This window comes from Durio zibethinus, chromosome 15, assembly GCF_047325235.1.
Source record: "Durio zibethinus cultivar Kanyao isolate XHJ-2024 chromosome 15, ASM4732523v1, whole genome shotgun sequence".
NCBI lineage: Eukaryota > Viridiplantae > Streptophyta > Magnoliopsida > Malvales > Malvaceae > Durio > Durio zibethinus.
In genome coordinates this window covers 19,869,371-19,892,963 of record NC_143176.1, presented here as the reverse complement: position 1 = coordinate 19,892,963, position 23,593 = coordinate 19,869,371, and the positions used below count along the sequence as shown (strand labels likewise).

At 32.8% G+C, this 23,593-nt stretch overlaps 1 protein-coding gene and 1 pseudogene across 1 annotated transcript; both read right to left on the bottom strand.

Moving 5' to 3' along the window:
• Positions 1-99: 99 nt before the first annotated feature.
• On the bottom strand, positions 100-12,998 carry LOC111301240 (serine/threonine-protein phosphatase BSL3). Its single transcript, XM_022896775.2, has 21 exons — positions 11,849-12,998; positions 8,870-8,930; positions 8,708-8,786; positions 8,508-8,587; positions 8,330-8,424; positions 8,103-8,202; positions 7,625-7,694; positions 7,120-7,221; positions 6,936-7,017; positions 6,093-6,272; positions 4,572-4,845; positions 4,234-4,474; positions 3,960-4,130; positions 2,697-2,935; positions 2,413-2,497; positions 2,208-2,306; positions 1,926-2,125; positions 1,757-1,832; positions 1,143-1,278; positions 907-1,046; positions 100-786 (listed from the first exon to the last, which is right to left on the bottom strand). The coding sequence occupies exons 1-21, from the start codon at positions 12,300-12,302 to the stop codon at positions 703-705; spliced, it is 3,048 nt and encodes a 1,015-aa protein (XP_022752510.2). The 5' UTR covers positions 12,303-12,998; the 3' UTR covers positions 100-702.
• Positions 12,999-19,146: 6,148 nt separating this feature from the next.
• LOC111302440 (GTPase LSG1-2-like) lies at positions 19,147-23,283 on the bottom strand (annotated as a pseudogene).
• Positions 23,284-23,593: the final 310 nt, after the last annotated feature.

The window sequence follows — 23,593 nt, the reverse complement described above, 5'->3', positions numbered from 1 at the left end:
CAAGTCATAAAAATTGTGGACAAAATCGTAACAAAGTTAGCCTAAATGAAAATCCACATCTCTTCTTAGTATGTGTATGGATAAGCGGAAACGAGAAAGTAACAAATATATGACCAAAACTTGTAACTGTTCATGTTGGAACAAAAGTTTCTTACCTTCACACACAAGTTACATTGGACAAAGATGAAATGAGAATTACACCAATCAAAGCCTCTATGATACAAGTGACGCCCACAAAGATTTTTTAATATTTGTATCTCTTATCATCACATATAACGACCTCAAGGTGGAAAAAAATATTAGACCTAAAACGAGGAACAAAAAAATACATATAAAAACTAAATGTGACAAATACTCAACACTACCAACCCATTTTGAATAAACCACCCAACTGCTTTCTACGTGCCTGTGGCTCAATTTACAGAGGGAAAAACCCAAATTGCAACGTTCGGCACATAACCAAAGTAAAGCTACGCCGCCTGCAATCTGGTTCCTGAACTTGCATCTTTAATAAATTTCAAGGCCTACCGTGTGCTGAAAACCGGCGAAAAACCACAAAGTCATAAAGCCTTCAAACTTTTAATGTGAGAGATTACAAGTTCGGAAATGCCCGTGTATGGCATCATGTATACAGAAGACCAGAATCCCCAGGTGGTTGCATAAGCCCACATGAGTATATATAGAAACAATTGGAAGGATGTACTATATCCAAGCGAGAGAGCCTCTATCATTTGTTACTTGAGGACGACCTCTAGTAGGTGTCGGAGGTCTGTTAGCATTCAGTTCCTAACCCCATAAATACAAAAGATTAACATGAGTATTACAAGCAATGCATGTAATACCGAGTAAAAGCATAAAAAAATAACAAAAGTTTAGTTATTGCTAACAAAGAGAAAGAGGCAGCACCTGCATCCATGTATCATCTATATGACGTTCAGGTGATGCTTCTGGTGATGACATTGCTGGGGGTAAAGGATGAATGAGTTTCGGAACTACAACAAGATCCCTACCCAAAACTAAGATTGCACCAGCATTATTAGCAGTACCTGAAAGAAAAAGCATGAAGCAAAGTTTAAAAGCTAAATTGCCTGTGGACCCGACAGAGAGTATGTATATTTAATATGCACGGGTCAGGGACACACCACAATAATTCGTTGCTGAGAAAAGGGTGATTAAATGTCCCTGGGCAAAGCGCTCAAAGCCATCCATAACACACTCATGAGCACGAACAATCAGCTGAAGATCATTGTTATTGCAGAATTCCATAACACGATCAGGCTGCAACAGGAAAACCATTTACATAAGCATAACATGCAAAATCAGCATTCAATTAATCAACAAAAGACAGTTTCACTAAGAAATGGACCTGCACAATCAAGGGGGAAAAGGAACACAGAAGCAATTTAAATGAGTATTCAAGTCAAACTTTTAACTCCCAACGGTATAATAAAAGATAGCATCATTCATTCTAAAGCTGAGGAAAAAACCAAAAAAATGAAAAAAAGAGAGAGAGAGAAAGAGAAATAGTTTCATGTTGCAATAAGGAGATCAACCAGCCATAATTTGCAGGCCAATTGACCATTTAAGTACTTTCTCAAATATTGAAATCAACCAACATGCAGCTATAAAAGACTTTAAATACTGTAGTTTAACAAAAGTTTTAAGTACTTCCTCAAATGTTGAAATCAATGTAACATGCTGCTACAATAGACTTAAATGCTGCAGTTTAACAAAAATTTTGACGTAGCACACTCACCCCAAAAGTAACCAACCCTGGACCTCTAGCATTTGGTCGCAACCCTTCCACACTATCATTTTCTGTTGGATCAGACCTATAGTAGAAAATGGCAGTAAAATGTAACCAACAAATTAAAGCAATGAATGCTATATTTCATGACCAAAACAAAACAGTAACATGATCAGACCATAATAAATCCATTAGAACAATCGAGCCTGCTTCCATTGTAATCGGACGCTGTAGATTCTCAATCTGTTCCACATGATTTATAGACCGACCAATGCCACCATGCATACAAATGATTTTCTTTTCAATTAGAGCTGCCAGAGGAAGCCAATTGAATAAACGGTTTATGCGATGCCATGCCCATATTCCATCTCTCTCACCCTGTTACACAAGCCATCAGATTTGTAACTAAATTGTTATAGAAAGAATGCAGAAATATTTTCTATCACATATAAGACAATACCATGCGCTCAATACACTCAATCCGGAAGCCAAAAAGTGCATTGATATCCGCAGCCTCATGATTCCCCCGAATTAAATGTACATTATTGGAATACTCAACCTGTAATGTTAACAGAATTATATGAAAATCTAGGCTCATCACAACTTCAATAGGAAGTAAAAGTGAGCACAAGAAGATTATCAAAGCAACAAATTTCTAAATTTACCTTCAAAGCAAGCAGAAGAGTAATGGTCTCCAAGCTGTGTTGGCCCCGGTCCACATAATCTCCTAAGAAGAGATAATCGATATATCTGATAGTATTTTATAATCAGTATTGAGTAAATAAATGTTGAGATTCGAAATGAGATGCAATACAGCACATGCAGATTACACATGAGAAGACAACAATGTCTAAGATATTAAAGATGTCAGTTGAAACCCTTAGCCATGTTGATACATCACCAGTAAAAAGCCTTCAGAAAACAAGTTTTTTTTAATCAAAACACTTACGCAATGTCCCCAGCTGTCGAAGGTGCACCATATTCATCAAAAAGGCGCATAAGATCCCCAAACTGTCCATGTAGATCACCAAAAATCTTAATAGGAGCTTTCAGCTGTAAAACAGTTGGTTCAACTGCAAATATTCGTTCAGCACTGTCACAAAGATCTGATATTTCATTGCAATCTAAGAAAAACTGTCTACGAACTGGGGGTTTCCAACCGCGAGGCTTCAAAAGATGTGCAATGACCTGGCAAAGTGAAATTTAGACACTCCATTATAAATTAACAAAAGCATTTTTTAAAGATAACCAGACCACCAAAGCAAGACTAATCAAATTCCTAAGAGGAACCCCTATATAACTTCATCAGGATCTTAGTGACCAACCGAAAAACAAATCTGAGGTTCAATCCATAAGAATTATTACAATTACATTATTAAAGTAGCATATTCAAGAAAAAAAAAGGATTTTTATGTCCAGTAATCCAATTAGAACGAGAGAAATCTCAAGGATGAATTCTCTCCAAGCCACAGAGAACTAATAACAGAAGCAATTCATCAGAAAATTAATAATTAACTTTTTTTAATGCCAAGGTGCATGGCTTAAGATTGCAAGGCAATGAAAGGATTTTATAATGCATTGTGAGCATGGTAATGAAATCTGGCCTTCAAATAATTACAACCAAAACAATTAGTAGCTTTTGAAGCTTTTCATTTTCACGAATTTAAGCTGTGATTGATTAAGAAGCTGAGGCAGATTTCTTTCACTGCTTTGAGATAGCTAGTGCTGGTAAATCCAGATACATTGCCACTCTATCACTTTCCAAGTTGCATCAAGAGAAATAACCATCTCAGAAACAATACAGAACATATATGAGGATAATAAATGTATGCCCACTAGGATAAAAAGAAGGGAGAAACCTATCTTCTTCACTTGAGAGTTCAAAATTAAATACTCTCATCCTAAATGTATCAAGTACCATATCTATAAAAATAGAAAAGATTAATCTTAATTCAGATAACCTCAAAGACTTGAACTATAATCAATTTTATTGCAATAAAGATAAATTCCATGACAATATCTTCAAAAAAAAAAAAACTGTTCAAATAGAAAGAAATCATTCTTAGGTGTTGGTATTTGGGACTTAGGGCGTCAGCCATGAAGATCCTGCTTTTTTCATTCAACTCTTCCTTTTTTGCTTGAGAGACATTCAACAATTACTCCAAAAACACAGGTGTTGCTTTATGATGTAAAAAGCTAGGGATATTAGTACCTTTTTTGGGACACTATTGATTGACATCTGCCTATCTAATAGTTTCCTTGCTGCAGTTGCACTCTCAGGAGTCCCATAGCTAACCCGCCTGCCTTCATTTTCAAATTGGTCAATGGAAAGCTGTCTGACCATTCCACCTAAAGCTCCACCAGTCTCAGCAGCTACAACAACCTGTTGGCATAAAGGAAAGATTAGACACAAAGTTATAGATAACAGAAAATGCCAATATTGACTTGAGACCATTGTCATGTAGATCAAATTTTCTGATACTGACAGCTCTGTGGTGAAGCCGAACTCCAGCTGGAGCAACATTATTTGACTCAGCTGAATCAGGCATCTTAATCAAGGTAGACATCTGTTTTCCACTAGGTGTAGCCTCTGCCCCTCGATCCCTATCAGGAAGTTCAACTTCTCCATTAACTTGTCGTGCCTTGGCAGCAGCCAGTGTGGCACTAATAGCCTCTGCTTCAGCAGCTGATGCTTCAACCAAGTACTCAACACCTTTGCTCATTCTCCTAAGATAAACCACATAGTAGCAACTCATAGGATTGATTGAGGAAGCTTAACCATTCAATAAACATATAACACAACAAAAATACGGTGGTAGCTTACCGGGATCCTTGAAACATGGCATTCTCAGTGCTTATATCAGTATACATATCCCCATTAACAGGGGGAGCAACTGGATTTCCCAGCACAACTGCTCCATCAGGAACTTCTTCAGGCATTGTTTGCCTTGTTCTTTCATCAAGAAATCCATACCTTCCAGGTAACCGGCCTGCATGCACATTAGAAGCAGCAGCTGCAGCTGCAGCATGTGAAGCTGCTGTCGTTGTCTCAGCAGCAGCCAGGTCTTCAGCAACAAGGAGGTCATCAAGTAACACCCCTACAGCATAAATACAACACATTACAGGCACTAGTAAGAATATCAAATATTGATTCTCATATGGATTAGCACTAAGTACCAAAAATTAGCTAAAGTTTAAACTCCATGATACATGAAAACGGATATCTTACAGAAACAAACTTCTGTAATTCTCAACCCACAAGCTCTAACCTCTCTTACAACTAGATGTTAAATATGAGATGCCAACTAAGCATTTGCTCAGATGCCATCCATAATGGACGAACTCCTGTAGGTTGCAGGTTCGAGAGGAATTGGGAGTGTAATGTCCTCCTCAGGCAAGTTAAGTTGATAGGGATAGGAGGGTCAAAAGATAGATTAGGAATTTCAAAAAAAATGAGAATGAGAAAAAAGAAGAAGGTGGTTGGCTTAATTCTTCACTAATTTTAAACATCCAAATTATGATCTCATGAAGTGGGGAAGAATCAAGGCCTCCAGAACTATCCCCTGGATCAATCTTTGGTCCATACCATGAGCTTCAAAGTTTATACAGATTCTGTAATGTCCCTATATCCTATTTAAATGTTCGAATAATGAGGCAAAGGATTAAATTTTGGCATTTCATACTAGCCCATTTAAGACCATATTTTTATCCTAAGAATATATGATCAATCCATCCCATCCAATCATAGCCATATCACAATCAACCTTCCTCTTCCCACTCCCGGTCAAAGCCTTTCCACTCCTACATGCTATCATCAATCATTGCACAAATATGAAAAATATGTAAAGTGGAACTAAGTGACTTATCATTAGGCTTCCTCAAAAAGAACTTATCGCTTCTACCTTAACAATCTTAAATCATGGGCCATCAGCCAGAAAACTTCACTAACTCAAAAACTAAAAGGCTAAGAACTAGGAAGATCATTTAATAAAACCAATGAAGTGAGCCATCCAAAAGAACTAGATATGAATCCCATAATGCATCAATTAAATATCACACATACAAATAGTAATTGACAAAATTAAAGATAAAACTATCTATGGGGAAAAACATCTTTATTCCTCAAAATATAAATGTTAACAAGCCTGTGGGTGACCTGTCATTCTAGATTAATCATATCTAAGAAAGTTCAAAAGTGAAACTATAATTATGTAAAGTTCAAAAGCGAACTGTAATTACGTATTACAATATATCATGAAATATGCATCTAATAGATAACTGATAACTCCATGCTGGGGCTAGAAAAAATGGGGTGCAGATATTGTAGAATAAAAGGCCATCTTACCACCACGTAAACCACCATAAATAAATATCAAGTCACCAACAGCTGCAGCCGCATGTCTGCAACGCCTTGTCAACTCAACTGAAGCATCTCCACCAGCAGCATCAGCACTGTATCTGCCTGTCCTTGGACTTGTAACAACAGATTTTGTATCACACCAGACTCCCGCAGCAGTATCCAACACTATCAACAAGGGGAATAGGTTAGGAACTTGTATATTTCCAGAAATGGTGTTTCTTTCGACAACAAATGGCTGAATGCTCAATGTAATAACAATATCAATTAACATGTTCATATGTTAACAATAAATTAAGATATTGAACATTTCCTGCTTTTTGACATAAACTCAACAAAATTCCAGAAATTTATACTGCCTGAGTTGAGGCAACAAAACCTTCAATCAAATATTAAGTCTTGCAACTTTCTGATAAAAGATTATTCAGATATCAAACAGAAATGATAATTTTGGTTTGTTGGTTACAGATGGAAGATGTCAATGAATTCAGATATAACTTCTACCATAAGGTGGAAGAGAGAGCAAGAGAAAGAGAGAACAAAAGGAATCAGTACGAAAGCTCCAAGTCACATGATTGGAGAATACTGAGATTGAAGAAAGTGCTGTAAGACTAAGAAAAGCTGTTTCCTACTTTCTTACGCTACCATTACATCCTTTTTCCAGCAGAAAGAGCAACCAACTTTGGGCAAATTCATAACAGATTAGACCTGGAAAACTACTTTTAAACCTTAAGATTTTACAAACCCACATATGATGTATACAAGTAAACCCACCAGCACAGCACATCAAGTAATAAAAAGTCAAGACACTGAAAAACAAAGACCAAGTACCTGCAACACTTGACGAGTCCTCTACCATGCGTCCACCGCCAAGTGCCCCACCAGAAACATGGAGCCTTGCATTGACAAAGACCTAGAAACATAGCATGTGCATGTGATTCATCTAACTAAAAGAAGTCATAGATTGAACAAAATTATTGAAAAATGAAGTTAAGGGAAGAAAAGAAAAACTCACAGCTGCATGTTGATATCTTGGAGATGGCGATACACCTGGAGCAATTGCCCATTCCCAACGACCATCTCTGTGTTTTGCAAGTCCATATGCACTTGCCGATGGCTGAAAAAAGAATCACAGAGAAAAAACCATGAAGAGAGAACATGTTATGCAAATCTAATGGTAAAAAGGGATGTAAAAAATTTATAAAAACAAAATTATGACACCATTTACATCCATCTCAGCTCAATCTTTTAAAATATCTTTATTGCTATTATTTTCACATTCTTCACAATTCATTAGAATGTGCCTCGCTCCCTATCTACACAGATAAAATGTACATTCAGATTAGTGCCAACATTTATTCAGATTATTTAAACTTCACCCCAACAAGACAATACTATAGGTTATGAAATTTTATGGCATATTGTTCAGAAAACTATATATATATATATATATATATATATATATTATGCCATTCATTTACTAAATCTAGACACCATAGAATGCTGACTTCTTAACTCACCACACTGTTTGCATCCCTCCCTCCACAGAGCAGCAGAAGACCATCCGAGCGTGCACTTGCAGTAGCATACCTAGTTAAAAAGGAATTGTCAACAAGGAATTAGCCTACAATCACATAGATAAATCATCAAATAAATAAAAATAAACAACAACAACCAAGTAAGAAGCAAGCTTGACATCATCATTTCTGAGAGCATAAGCAAGACTATGAGCTTTAGCATACAATGTTATGTAAAAGCTATAACAATAAATATGCTATGAAGGAAGAAATACATATAGATACATTAACAGTCATCATCTCCAACCACATGCAGAGTGAAAGATAGGCATAGCAATAAATACACTATCATATCATGCATACTGCTCCTTCTAAGAGAACGAAAACTATAAAATTAGAACAGGGTATATCATCTAAGATTGGTATTGACGCAAGAACACAAGTCAGTTCTGTGTGTGTGTGAAAGAGAGAGAGAGATTACATGCATGGAGGTGGACCTTCCCCTTCAGGTTCCAATTTACGCCATTCATAAGGCTTGGCAGCAGTGTCCAGGGCCCATACATCAGCCAAAGGCCGCTTACCTAGAAATGATGCACCAAAATTTTCAACAAAGAATTCATTAGAAAATCTCTATAAGTAAATGAAAAAGAAAAGAAATTTTTATGCAGAAAAAGAAAAAAAAAAGAAACAGAATAACAGATTACTTACCATCATTTCCACCAATTGCCATGAGATATCTTTGCCCCACCAAAGCCATCACATGTCCATAGCGTGGCCCTGGCCCAGGGCCTTGAACAACAACCCTGAAATACCATTAAAAGTCATATTATTATACCAATCTTAACACTATAAATAAGGTGCACACATGCATCCTTCAGGTCCAAACCTATGCCACCGTGGTCGTTGCTGTGTGAGGTCAAGAACATGAAGATCCTCAGCAGACAAACCGGCTGGACCAATTCCACCCTGAGTTAAAATAAAAGCTTCTGTGAGGAATTACTTACTGCAGAGGAAAGAAGTTCAACTAAATAATAACATGGAAAACGGAGAAAAGATATATTATAAAATACTGCAGTGTGTACAAACCTGAATAACAACCATAGTTCCAACAGCAGTTGCCACATGTGCTGCCCTCGGTGTAGGTGACTCCCCCAAGGGGGTGATCCTATGACATTAATTACACGATAAGCCAAGAATAATTTAGGAAGGTAACACACAGAAGTAATGAACCCTCAGTCCTAGGCTTACCTAGACCATTTATTAGTTAACACATCATAACAGTGCACATCGGCAGTGGCACCTGCTAGTCCTGCAATTTAATTGAAACAAAAAAAAAAAGTTTGAAGCATGAACATCATCCAACAACATAGAGAAAATTTCTTAAGAATTGACTTGTTCAGAGGGGGAAAGGGGACAATAACAACCAGCCTTGGCATGCCATATGTTAAAAACAGATTGTAGAGGGCCCTGAATAAATATCAAGCCAAACAAGGTCCTAGTTATGCATTATTACTTGAAACCGGTCAAATATTATTATGTTTTACACCATAAACAAAAAACAAAGAATAAATATAGAAAGAAAGAAACCTGATGTAGTTGACTCCGAAACTTGCAAGTTGCTACCATAGCAAATGCCACTAGATTGTGAGTATTTCAAAGGAATGAAGAAGCTTTTTTTTTTTTTTTGAATCATAGGAGCATGAATTATAACGGCAGGAAAATGTAGGCATATTGTTTTTTGAAACCACGCATGTTTTATTTGCAATTTGAGGCAAAAGCAGGATATTTAAATTAAAGCTGTAAGCAGAAAACAGACATATCTCATATGGGTAGTTTCAACTTGACATTGAAACTAGGTTTGATGTTTAAAAAAAATTGGAGTCCAATTTAGCACCATAAAACATCTTTAAAGAGAATATTTGATATTTGTGTTAACTGCACTTCCATCTCTGTTATGAGATATAAGGCTTAGTTTATTGTTATTGTTGTCGTTGTTGTTATTGTTGCACTACCATCTATACTGGCAAAACTTTTTCTCTAGAGAGATTGGAGCAGAAAAGGGTTTTGGAAAGGGGGGGAGTTCAAAACTCCAGAATAAACAACAGAATCCAGTAGCACCATAATAAATACTGAAGCAACAATTACACAAGATTCAAGAATGCAGGGATTATACTTCACTCCTAGTCTTCTATCATTCTGTAAGACAAAATAAAATTCATCTTGCTTGCACCAAAAAAAATAAAATAAAATTCATTTTGAATTGCACAAAACCCAATGAATGTAAAGTTCATATGTCACCTCCAAAATTCCAAGCTGCAGCAACAATAAAATTCATTTAACTTGGTATTCAACAACGAACCTAAAAGACAATTATATTACTTCATCTCTTGTTCTGTAAAAAACCCACCACCTACCTGCTTTGGCACTCCCTACCTCTTTAGAGTTTTTCTTTTTCCAGAAACAACTCCCATACTCTTTAGAGTAATTGTTTCTTTACCAATCCAATTAAAAAAAAGACAGTTATATACTTACAGCAATGATGAAATTAGTTTGGCCTTGCTAGGGATTTAAATTGCAATTGCGGTAGCCTTTTCAGTCACGTCACTTTTATTGCGATTGGAGACATAACAGAGACCATCACAATCATTGCGGTAATCGCAATCGTGAATTTTTTTTTATTTTGCACAACTTGCTATAAAATGTAATAATTATAATTATAATTATAATCATAAAAACTTTTATTTTATTATTTTTATAGTCATTTATGACACCTCATGTCTTTAATTTACTTGTGAAAAAAATTGCACTATTATTTTCATATTATAATAAAGTATTCATATTAGGTTTAACAACAAGACAAGTTTGATATTTAATATTAACAAAGAAGAAACATGTTAAATGTCAAGCATCCATATACATTTTTTATGCATGGACTATACTTCTACTCATAAATCTCTCTATTTAAATCATATTAATTTCTAAATTTTTTAAATTTTATACTTCCATCTAATTAGATTTTCCCTACTAAAATTCCCATCCTCTTAAAATTTATAAAATCCCCTCCTAAAAGTTTTCCCCTAAATTAAAAAAAATTCCACCTAAATTAAGAAAAATTCCCCCCAAACAATTAAATTTCCCAATCCCTTCCCCCTAAATCAAAATTCTGACTAAAACACCAAAAGCCCATTCCATTCCCCCCACCAGACACTCACCCCAATCCCCACAAAGTCACCCACTGACACTTCAACAGTCCACACGCTTTTCACTCTTCCTTTTTCTACCTCATCCCTTTGGCTCTCAGCCCCTCAGCCACAGCATCACTGTATTTCACTCTTCCTCTTCCTCTCTTCTCACTTATCTAATTCTCCTCTCTTCTATGCATGGTCATCTCTCTGATCTTGCCTCAGAACCAAACCCATAAATCCCCGTCAAATTCGAGTATATCAACACCAAACAGGAAGCAAAAGCAGCCTCCCCTGCCTCCTTCAGTTGATCCACAGTTCTACCCCCAGGCCTTGGCACCCAGCAGCCAACAAGCCAAGCAGCCCGCCAGGCCCTGCCCCCTAGCAGCAGAATCAAGAAAAAATGGATGACCGCCAGACAGTCAACTCAAGACCAGGTATTTTCAAGAGAAACAGAATTAACAAAAATGGTAATTTTAAGTTTTACATAGTTGCTTACCTTCAAAATTCAAATCAATTACTTGTGTTGTGCTGTTTAATATTATGATTGAGGTTGAAATTTTGAATTTAAGTTTGTGAATTGAGTTAGGGTTTTTTTTGGCTTCTCTCGCCTTAATTTTGAAATCAATTTTTTTTCTTTTTTGGATAAAAAACGGAGTAGACTGCTATTTCCGCTATTCTCCGTTAAGCTATTTTGCAACGATGACATGCTGCTACAGTTGGGGTTGAGATTCTCCCCCGATTTTTCCTCAATAAAGGTGGCAGTTGGTGGTGTTGCCACAAAATAGCCTGCCGCTATACCACTACACCACTGCTATTTAAAACCCTGGGCCTTGCATTAAGCTATGGTTTCTCCTGCGAAGCTACAATTGATGGTTTAAAGAATATGCACATCCTAAATCCCCTAATGTTCCCACACTGTCACACATAAATCAACATCTATAACCAAATTTCTTTTCATCTTAAATCACTTAAACCGCAATAAATTTTAAGGCTTTCTTACACAAACATCAAATCAAAATGAAAGAAAATAGAAAGAACTTACTGATGCCAGCGCTTCCGGCCGATGATGGAGTCCCAGAAGCAGCAGAATTCCCTTCCAGTGCCGTGGCACCACCAAACAGAATCAACCTAGGCCCAATAAACCCGGGCGTCCCTTCTTCCCCAACAGCTGCCACAGCCGTTAGGGTATGCCCACACCTAGGGCCAGGCCCGTCTTCTTTCTTCTCTATTATCGCATTCACCACCGAATAAGTGGGCGCCCACCTCGGCCCCACCATCTGCGTTTGGGGCTGTCCTTGAGCAGCAGGTGCAGCTGCTGCAGCCTGTTGTTGCGCCGGAGGAGAAAGAGATCCAACAGGTCCCGGTGGCGAAGCCTGGTTCTCTAGTTGCTGATTTTGTTGCTGTTGCTCCCTCTCCATCGGCGCCGGAGATAGCGAAGCTCCGTTGTGATTCTGATCGTGATCGCTCTCTGGCACCATCGACGAATCAACATCCATTTCTTTAACTATCCCAAATTAAGCCCTAGGTTCAAGAAATCGTAAATAAAGTAGGCAGCCTGCCTTTCCTTTAACGCTAGTGCTCCTTCATTTTCTGTGCAAACTTGAGCTCTGACTTTTACAGCTTGACTTTCTTACTTATTTACTGCGCCTTAATAGAATGCCAATGAAGTAGGACGCAAAAGACATGAAACTGAAAGCCAAAGAAAAAACAAGCCACACTTCTTCGCCAATGGCTTTCCCTCGCGAAAAAAGTCACCACGCGGCCAGGACCACAGCCGGCTCCATGGTAAGATGAAGGATTGAAGGGTTTTCCCCGGAAGGATTGATTAGTCTTGGAAGGTGAAGGCCAAGGAAGAACTGACACAAAAACAAAATAAAATAAAATAAAACCCTTAATTGGGGCAAATCAAGATCGGCCAGCCAAAATCAAAGCAAATTCGCATCTCCGATCAACATTTTCGAAACCCTAGCTCAGATCGTGAATTAACCACCTCCTAAGAAAATTCGACAACGCTTTTTAGGAATTTATTTATTTTTCCAGGAAAGAGAGAGAAAATTTGTAGAAAAATCCTTTTTCGGTTTTTCTTTTTTTTCGTTTCAAAGAACTTTTTTCCCTTTATCCCTCTCTATATTCGAAGCCGTCGAGGAATTTGAGAGAAAAAAAAAATCTCAAAGCCTTTAAACAAAAACAACAGAAAAAAAAAAAAAACGAAAAAAAGAAAGATTATCTCTCACTTTCTCTTTCTAGAAGTTTGTTATGTTACGTGATCCTTTCTCTTTCTATATTTTAGTAAAAATGTAAAATTGATTTTTATTTAATTGCTTTTTATTTTTGACTGGAGCAGCCGGTAAAAAGATGTACGGAAGTGTGGCGTTCGCCGTCTTAGAGAGGAAATACGGCGGAGAACGGGGAAGCGTGAGCGGAATGGGGTTAAAATATTTAACGGTGGTTACCTGTTGCGTTTTGCGCTCTAGTCACCTAATAATGAGGAATTCAAACTTTCACGCGCAATATCACTTTCGATTTGTCGCGCGTAGGGGTAAAAAAGCACCACGTGTAAGTGCGATTTCCACTTAGAAAATAAAAGAATTAGGAGTTTTTATTATTATAAATAATTTTAAGCCAATGCGATTCTATATATAAATCAAACAAAAAATCTATGAAATAAAATTAAATGTGAAAAAAAAAATACTAAAAAAATAAGAATTAAGAGTTTTGTGCAATTTGTTATAAAAAGTTTACTTTAGGCTTGAAGGTGGATAAGATTAACATTATTTTGGCTGAAACTTGTGCAAGAACGACAGCATACAATAAATTATATTAGAGATGAAAGTGGAGATCTCAATAAATCTTATTTATAATTGAATATTAATTGAGTAAAACTATTATTTTAATATGTTTTAGTTTTAATAGATTGAAATTTATTAATAGGTGTATAATAATATTTATTAAAATGATGTTTAAAAAAAGTAATTAATGATTTTTATTTGTCACCCGGAAGGGTAAAAGAGCAACACATGAAAGTGAGATTTTGGAAATAAAGGAGAACACTAATTGCTATTTAATGACATTGATTAATATGATATTTTATATCATTATTAATAAAATAATATATTATATGTGTGTTTGATGTATTAAATTATAATAGAATAAGATAAACTGATATTATGAATAAGATTAAATTAAATAATATTATTTTATTTTTTATTTAGTATGTGTAAAGATTATGATAAAATAATTTATTTATTAATTAAAATTATTTTTTTAAAAAATTTATATAAGTTAAATTATTAATATAATTTTTAAAAGTAAATAGGGTATGTAAGTTTAATCAAATATATTAAAAATATTTTTTTATTTTGAAAAAATTGAATTATCTTATATTAAAAGAATAATTAATTTTTTTTATAATCTTATCTTTTTAAGATACAAATTAAACATAATATGTAATTATCATCATATTATTATATTTTATCTATTATTTTATGCATCAAATATAACTTAAGAGTTATTATTCTATCTATTGTTAGTGAAAAGAAAAATTCCATTAAAGCACCCAACGAGATAAAAGTAAGAGAGAGATAAAAAAAAAAAAAAAGCTTATTTCTTTAGAAAGGCATGTAATGCATAAAGAGATCCACGTAGATAAGTTTTAGACTTCACTTATAGTGTATAAAATAATAATTCATACATTAAATACAAAAATTTTTTAACTAATATTTTAACTATCTTTATAAAGTGTTTATAAACCTTCACTTGTTGGATCCTATTAAATTCTCAAAGGCTATAACTTTTTAAAAACAAAGTTTTATTTATTATAAGCAATAAATGATAATGGCCTTTAATTAATTTTAATAATAACAAAATTAAAGTTTAAATTAATTGACATATTATTGAAACTAACATTTAAAGGTTAATGCTTCAAGAGAATTTAGTCGTATAATATTTTTTTCAATCAAGTATGTAGTTGAGTTAGTTCAAGAGAACTTAAAAGTGTAATGTCTTATTCAATTAAATATATAATTGGATAAAAGGGATTTAAAGGTAAATCAAGAACGTAAAAAAATAATTCAAACCCCATTTATCTTTTAGTGTAATTAAGAATTTGTATTTGTTCAAATATTTCCAGCATTTGCCCTTTAATATGCATATCCTAACGTTGAAATAGAGATTACGAGAGAAAAGCATTAAAATTTTGGCAATAAATGTTTTTTCCTAAATGTAAATTACCTAAAATTAAAAAATACTTGAACTTTGTATTTCTACTTACCGTGTAACATTTGTAAATAAAAAAGTAAAAATATTAATAGTAATTTAAACATGCATTTCAACTTAAATATAATGCCAAGGTTTTACCATTCAATGTTTAAAAAAATTTCTTTGTTAATCATTTGGATATTGTTAATTCATGAAAAAAATTACTGTCAACTTTGATTATATAAGCTTACAAATTAAAATAAAAAAATGGAGTAAGATTAAATCTATCATTATATTATAGATAGATGTTGAATTTTTTTAACAGGCTTCAAGTTCATTAAATTTTTCATTTTATTTTTAATTTTGTTGATTTTTGCATAAAAATTAACAAAACTAACATAAATTTACTACTCATATTAACAATTTTTTTGTCAAAAATATAATTTAATATTAAATTATAATATAATGTTAAATTTAACTTTAATTCCAAAAATATAATAATAAAATTTTCTTCATGACATTATTGCTTACTGAGAAATTTTAAATGCAATCAAAAAAATTTTAATGCAATCACATTTTTATTAAAAAAAAAAACACTCTTATAAAAATTACTTAACGAATTTTATTTTGACTTTGTTGTAATAAATAAATATAAAATAAAAAAATATTGTATTTAGAAATTCTTCTTTTTGTTTGTTTCGAAGAAAGCAGCCCCGCGCACGCCCATCCAAGTGTTGTCTAATGGCTCGTAAAAGCAATTTCTAAGAAAAAGCGCGTGGGAAAGCATCCGTTCGACCTGACAACTACATATGAGGTGAGAGCTGGCTTTGGCCAGATATTGTATTATATTATTCTTACTTTTATTATGTTCTTTTACAACTACTAATCTGAATAAAATACTAAGCATTACAGTTATGACTACATTTGTGTCTTACAGTTATCTTTTAATTCTTTAATAGCAATTATTTTATTTTATGTGTTTTTTAAATAAATGTAATTATTGTATTATAATTAATCAATAATAATTAATTTTTTATATAACTTATATAGAATTATGGGATATAAAATTTAATTTATTATAGTTATTGTAATTAATAATAATTTAATATTATTTAGAATCTATACCAAAATTATATAGATTTTATATATTTAAGTAGTAGATTTTTACATAATTTTTTATTATAATTGATTAATTATTGTATTATAATATAAAAATTATAATTATTTTATTATAATATAAAAATTATAGATGAGATGTTTTTTTATGTTAAAGTAATAAATTAAGATAAAATCAATTTTTTATAAAAATTGATAAGCACGATTAAAAAATAATAATAATTTCTTGTCATTTTTTTATCAAAATAATTCAAATTTTATTTTATTTTTTTAAATATTATGTTGAATTAAAATTTTTAAAATATATATTCAAAAATTCTAAAACTCAAAATTTATAAATTTTATTTTAAATTTTTAAAATTTATAATTTTACTAAAATAATTATAAAAATTTTAATTAATTAGATAAAATTTAATAAAAAATTTAATTTTAAGAGGAATAGAATATTTATTTTTTATCAAAAAATATACAAATATAATTCAAGAAAATTGAATAAATTATTCTCTCAATTTGCAATACAAAATTTAATACAACAAGGACTTTTTGGATAGGTCTCTCAACCCCTCATAAATATCATTTTATCATTTTATGATTAAACTTTTTCATTGCACATTTAAATGAGGCGTAAATTAAAAAAAATGAGAAATTATGTTTATTCAAATGTTTATCCACATTGTCATTTTCCTATGGATAAATATGCACAAGTTCAAAAATTTATGTACTTGGGAATTAATGCTTTCTTAAGACGTCGACAGCATTTAATGGTCCATACTCCATACCCTGCTGTTGTGCAAACTTAAATGTACTTTGTCACTCAAGAGATTGGGACCAAAATTTCTCAAGCCTTTTAGGATTTGTCAATTTTTTTATGCTAGTTTTTTACAAAAAAGAATTTCTAAATGCACTCATTTTTTTTCTATTTAATCACACTTTTTTTTTTATTTTTTATAAGTAAAATTATTAAAATACTTATTTCACAAATTTTATAACTTTTAAAAATTTATTTATGAAAAGTCATAATGTATCTCAAAAATGCATTTATGAGAAGTTTAATAACATTTCTCAAAAATATATTTTCAAAAATGTTGGAATTAAAATTTTATGAAAATTTATAATGGAGAAATTTGGTTTAAATTATTTGTAAATAAATGTAATGAAAAAATTTATTATTAAAAAATTATAAATTTGAATTAATAAAAAATTACTTTTATTATTTTCATCTTATAAAAAGAATAATATCATACTTTTTACTTTTTTTAGTGATTATTAAAATTTTATAATAATTTTAATTAAACTGAACTTTTTAGAGAAATCTTTCTATCTACTTATGATAATATTTTTCTTCGATTAACATATTAAATTTTGACAAAATTATATAATATTTAATAGTATTACTTATGTTACTTCTTTATTCATAAGCTTGCAATGTTGATTAAGAAAAATTTTAATTTTGAGTTAGTTTTAATTCTTCCAACCCCTTTTTTACTGATTATCAAGTTCATGTAAGATCGAGGACATGACAATGGTGATTTGTTAGCATTTTTACAAAATTATGTGGTATTCAGTATTATTATTTATATAATTCTAAATAATTATATTTTTTATACATTAATTAGACCTAATAATTCTTTCATCATCTTTCATAACATTTAGAGATAAAATATTTAATTAGAATATCATAAAAAAATTTTTAAAAATTAAAACAATAAAAATAAATTTTTTATTAATTTTAAAATTTATGATTTTTTTATAATTACTTTTTATTATACTAGTTTATAAATAATTTTAACAAAAATTTTTTCTTTAATTTTTCATCAATTTTCACGAAAATATACTTTCGAAAAATCATAAGAAGTGTTATGAACGATGGATATTAAAAAACTTGTAAGAAAGCTAGCTATTTTGGTAATTTCACTTGTAAAACTTTTTTAAAAAATGAGATATATTTTAAAAAAAAAAGTATAATGTTTTTATAACTCTTAATTTTTTACATTTAATTTACAAATTTCTTTTACATTTTTAATATAGATATACGATAAATAGATGTGCTTATGGATCGAATTGGATTGGGTTCGAGCCGGGCTCATACTTATATTAATAGCTTATATGTTTTTGTTACACTCATTTATAAATAATTTTAACAAAATTCTTATTTTTGTAAATTTTCATAAAATTTTACGAAAATGCGTTTTTGAGAAGCCATAAAAAATATTATGAATGAAGGATATTCAAAATTTTATAAAAAAAAAGTATTTAAGTAATTTTACTTATAAATTTTTTTAAAAAAAATAAGGTGTATTTTAAAAAAATGTAGAGTGTATTTAACACTCCCATTTTTTTTTACATTTAATTTACAAATTTCTTTTACATATTTAACCTAGATATACAACAAATAGAGATGTGAATGGATCAAGTAGAGTCAGGTTTGAGTTGAGCTTATACTTGATATTAATAGTTTATATTCTTTTTTTGAGTTCGATTTAACTTAAAATTTCGGGTCTCAAAATTTTTTAAAGTCTAACCCAAATTAAAAAAATAAAATTTAAGCCCACTATTAAACTTAATTTATATAATAAAAATTAAAAAAAATGATTAAATTAAATTTAATGAGATTATATTTAATTCACGTATATATAAATTAAAAATAAAAATTATATATGTAAAAAATTAAAATAAAAATTATATAAAAATAAAAATAAAAGTTTAATAAAAATATATTTTTTTAATTTATATATGTGAATTAATTTATATATAATTCATATATATATATATAAATTTATATATATATATAAATTTAGATTAGACCAGACATAGTTTTAGTTTTAAATTTTTTATTCAAAATTTGATCTAAAATTTATATTCCAATATATTTAATGAGTTCTTTTTTATTTAAATCATTTCAAACAAAATTTTAAATTTAAACTAAATAGTTTTTACCTTAAACAGGGCTAACGACAAACCATCTCCATTTTTTTGGTTGACTTTTTAAAAAATAAAATGTTCAAATATTCAACTTGAGATTTGAGAAGCAGCAGCGAAACACAGGACAAAAGGTGGTTCTCCATCAACATATTCTCATATTCAACATAAATAAGAAAAAAACAAAAGAGAGAAAGCAACAATCAGAGGTACACCAACCAAGGGATCAACTTCCTCTTTGGCCTCAAAGGGGATGTATTTTGTAAAACAACAAAACGGCATCTCAACCATACACGTATGCCAGGCCAATAAATATTAGTGCTGCAAATCCAATAAGCTGATTTTGTGCCACGTGACATGTACCGAATCCATATGTATATATTAATCTGTCTTCCCTTTTGTCATGTTCGAAGAGATGAGGTGGCATGTAAACCAGCAGCCAACTGATAAATTTCCTTCCATGGAGAAGCATACAATGAAGCAAGAGAAGGCACCAGTTTATCCTAGTACTTCTTCAGTTGGTTCTTCATAAACACTTAAGAGGACCCGAACTCAATGGCTTCTGGAAGACTCGGATTACTGGCATTCCATCATCATCATCATCATTACTAACTCTCCATGACCGATCCTTCTTCCTTGGGGGCTTTTTGTGGTGTTTATGGGATGCGTTTGACTTCTTAACTGTTGCCCTCTGGGAAGCAAGTCCATTGGCCAGATCAAAGGAGCTAAGATCATCCAGTACATGCTCTGGCACAGGTGTAGTTTCACGTTCATTTTCCAAAGAATCTTCAACATCAGATGCATCTGAATTGGGAAGTTCAGACACGCTTCGTTTCCCATAGTATTCCACGCTACCTTCATCAGGTATCCCAGGTGGTATTTCATAGTGGCCAGCTTTCCACCAATGTAATCCTTCAAAATTTGGCGGGCTGCTCTAGTTTCGACTGGTATTCCACTAGAGGCAACATACCCACGTGAAGCACAATAAGCTCTCAAAAATTCTGAGGCCTGAGGAGGCCGAGACTGTATTTCATATGGCTTGGGTTTTGGTAAGTTAATTTTGCATACATCCTCGATCAATAATGTGCCTTTGGATTCTGTTAGCAACAACTTGCACAGCCTCCCTCTGCTCTGTCATCTTTTCAATTGGCAACACCCCTGACGCAATCATCTCATATCTTGAGCTTGAGAAAGATGGAAACGCCAATCCAGGACAATCACATAGAGTCAGCTCATCAGAAATTATTAATGTCTGGAAATGCTTTGTCTTCCCTGGAGTGGAGGTAACACAGGCACGTTTCTGGCCTAACAAAGCATTTATAGTTGAGCTTTTACCAACATTAGGATACCCCACAAAGCCCTCCACTACATTATGAAGTTCCTTCAGCATTGCCACTAGGAGATTGAATATTGGATGACCTGGAGGTACTGCAGCCTGATTTTCTCATTTTGACTATTTCTTCTGCTTTAGACTGTAAACGGGCCAAGAGCTTCTCCCTCGCATAGACTTTTGTGTCAGGATCATCACTCTTTTGCATGCTATTTTTTGTCTTCCAAGGGTCAGTGAGCAATTTTCCTTCTAATGCAGCAGAAGCAGCTTTAGCAGACCAGAACACAAAGGGAATCTTATGAAAACAAAAAAATTTTGCCCATTTTCCCCTAATTGAATAGAGGCAATAAAAATTGTAAGAGGTTGAAAACTGGAAATCAATCCACGGCAGAGCAAACATTTAGAATTGACACTAACCTGATAGAAACTGGCAGAAGAACTGCCTTGTTTACAATAAGCAATGTTCTCTTATGCTCATCAATCTCTCTTGCATATGCCTAGATGTAAAAAAAGAATGGTTTGAAACGAATTTGTCAGCAACGCAGGTACTAACCATCCCATTAAATAGTACAAAAATACACAAATAAACTATCATCATCATCATGATATACAGTGGAAATAATGCATGATGCTCTCCAATATTGGACCTAATTTTGCACATGAAGATAAACAATAGATTCTTGGCATTAACCAGATCTTCAAATTTGAAGAGAGTTATCATTCTAGCATCAAGAAGCAGCTAATGCACCATCAATAAATTGCCTCACACCTCCTCTTTTTAACAAATAATTACATTTGTCTCAGGATATTCATTAAATCAAATTTGCAGAAGCTCCATCTATCTCCAGCTACTTTAGCACTATTTAAAGAGCAACATATTCCGGACAAGAGAAATATTATATAATGTTATTACCTCAAGATCAAGACAGTTGCAAAACAGAGGGACACTTGCATCAACAACCATAACAAGCTGAAAGAATACAATGTTATCAGAATATCAGTAAGGCGGTTATCATAGCTTGTAAAAGGCACAAGGAAAATAAAGAAAGAAAAGGCATGACTGAATTACAAAAATGAAGAGAGAAAAAACCCTCAAAATCACATGCTTTTAGTTCATATTTTTGCTTCAAACAAGCGTAAATCTTTTCTTATTCAATAAGAAATCTAAAATAATGTTGTAAGTAAAGACAGGCATCCCAACCCCCTCCTTCCTTCCCTTCATGCTTGCCCACCCTCTTCTTCTTTCTTCCTTGCCCATATATCTTGTGCTAATGCGCACATCGTTAAAAGGGTCCCTCTTGGCTTACTTAAGTGCCTTGTTGTCATTTAGAATAATTAAACAAGAGTAATATTGTCCAAGTGTGACTTCTTGTTGGAGATAAGAAATAGGGGGAGAATATATGATAATTGATAATGCTTGACCTTTATGTTAACAAACATTAATGTGAATTTATAACAATGTTTAGAAATTAGAGGCTTGCTTCACTTAAGTAAGCTTCTTTTTCTTTTTCTTTTTCTTTTTTTTCTTTTGCATGTGGCATCTCTGGTTGGAGTGTTGATTCTGCCTCATTCCAAGACAACACTGCTTTAAGAAAATCAATCTAATACAACTTCTTTGGGTCCATCATAAATGTACCAACAAGTATAGTGTAGAAAGTTATTTACGTTTCATCTTCAAAAATAAGAAATTTCTACATTACAAGAGACAAAGATCTTACGAAATCACTGCATTCAAGAACTCGCCAAAGCTGCCTCCGGATCCAAGTTCTTCTCAAATGGAGTAAGACCAAGCTTCTCATTCTCCTTAAGTCTGAAATAAATAAAAGGGAATGAGAACACAATTAAGCCAAGTCTCTAGATGCCAATAAGTGCAAATATCAAAGTATAACGCATGATGAGTCATTCCTATAAAAAAATGTTCTCCATGTGAACAGGCTCATTAAGTATGCTTCTATTCAGACATGGCTCACGCGCTATCATCAACAGAAAAGGTAAAGGGGCAAGGACCTTTAAGCCAATGTTGAACAATAACTGTAATTGAACTACTAACTTTCCATATAAAACATCAAATCATTTAGAGATGACGACAAATTCGTGTCAAGTTGTTTCTGAGTTTGGTATAGCTGGCAGAGTAAATATTTACTTTGTCTGACCTCGTTGGAGGCAGAATTTGGACGTATCACAGAATATATCCTTGACGATGTTGATCTAGATGTCTTGTGCAGTTGCATATTTATTATTACAGTCTTGATCTCATAATTTGTCATTGACCTCTTTTAACTGATTCAAAAGAGGATAATGTTCATATCATTCATAGCCTAACCTTGCCAAACTCCTGCGCCAAACTAAGAAAGATTGTTTCTCATTGGCATCTAGCTCTTCAACAGACATTCCCGTATTCCGTGGCCTATAATTAAAACACTTCATATTCAAATCGTATATACAAAACTTGCTTTAAGTTTGGGGAAAACAATAAGACATGCCTGCGTGGAACTCGGAGACTACTAGCATGCAGTTCCTCCTCTTTCTTCTGTTGCTCTCAACTGTCTTCAGGTGTCATATCACTGGTGCTTGAGCTCCTGTCCCTAATCACAAACAGCAGGGTAGTTTTTTTAGAATTCACAAGAAAAAAAAAAGAATAAAACCCAAAAAGACAACCAACCAATTATTCAAAAGACGGCATATATCCATTTTACATATCCCACATATGGGTTTATTTTCTTTTATTTATGTTTGGTAATAGTATATATTTTAGTGTGTCTATTTCGCATACAACTGCAAGAATCTTTTATGCAAGAAATTCCATCTTGACTTTCATCCAATTAAACATCACCTTCAAGTGCTACAATCAAATAACTTCCCTATATCTAACTGAATTACCTAACCGCAATCCCAAAACTGATCTCTCTTCTCATCTCCTCACCATCTACTAAGATTGCATTCTTGTTAATCTCGTTTCTTTTTACTTTGATCATCAATGGCTGCGGTGGACCAAGAAATTGATAAAACACTGAGCCAAATCATTGAGAAGCTCTCACAGACTGAGCAATACCTTGACCAACTCGTTCAACAACACATTGCCAAACGTGCCAAAGTGCTCCAAAACTTGAAGGAGTCAGTGGAACTAATGAATGCAAGTCAAGAAGTTTTGAAGAGGGAGTTTTATGAGTTGCTGACACCATTCTGTCAATGGAACGACGGTAATATTCACAACCCTGATCTTTC

What these genes read in the sequence shown, in the direction of transcription:
- LOC111301240 (XM_022896775.2), bottom strand. Translation starts at nt 12,302, where the DNA reads ATGGATGTTGATTCGTCGATGGTGCCAGAGAGCGATCACGATCAGAAT. An exon ending in CAACGACCACGGTGGCATAG is followed by an intron (nt 8,425 to 8,507) that starts GTTTGGACCTGA and finishes ATGGTATTTCAG; the next exon opens with GGTTGTTGTTCAAGGCCCTG. An exon ending in TTGAGTGTATTGAGCGCATG is followed by an intron (nt 2,126 to 2,207) that starts GTATTGTCTTAT and finishes CTTGTGTAACAG; the next exon opens with GGTGAGAGAGATGGAATATG.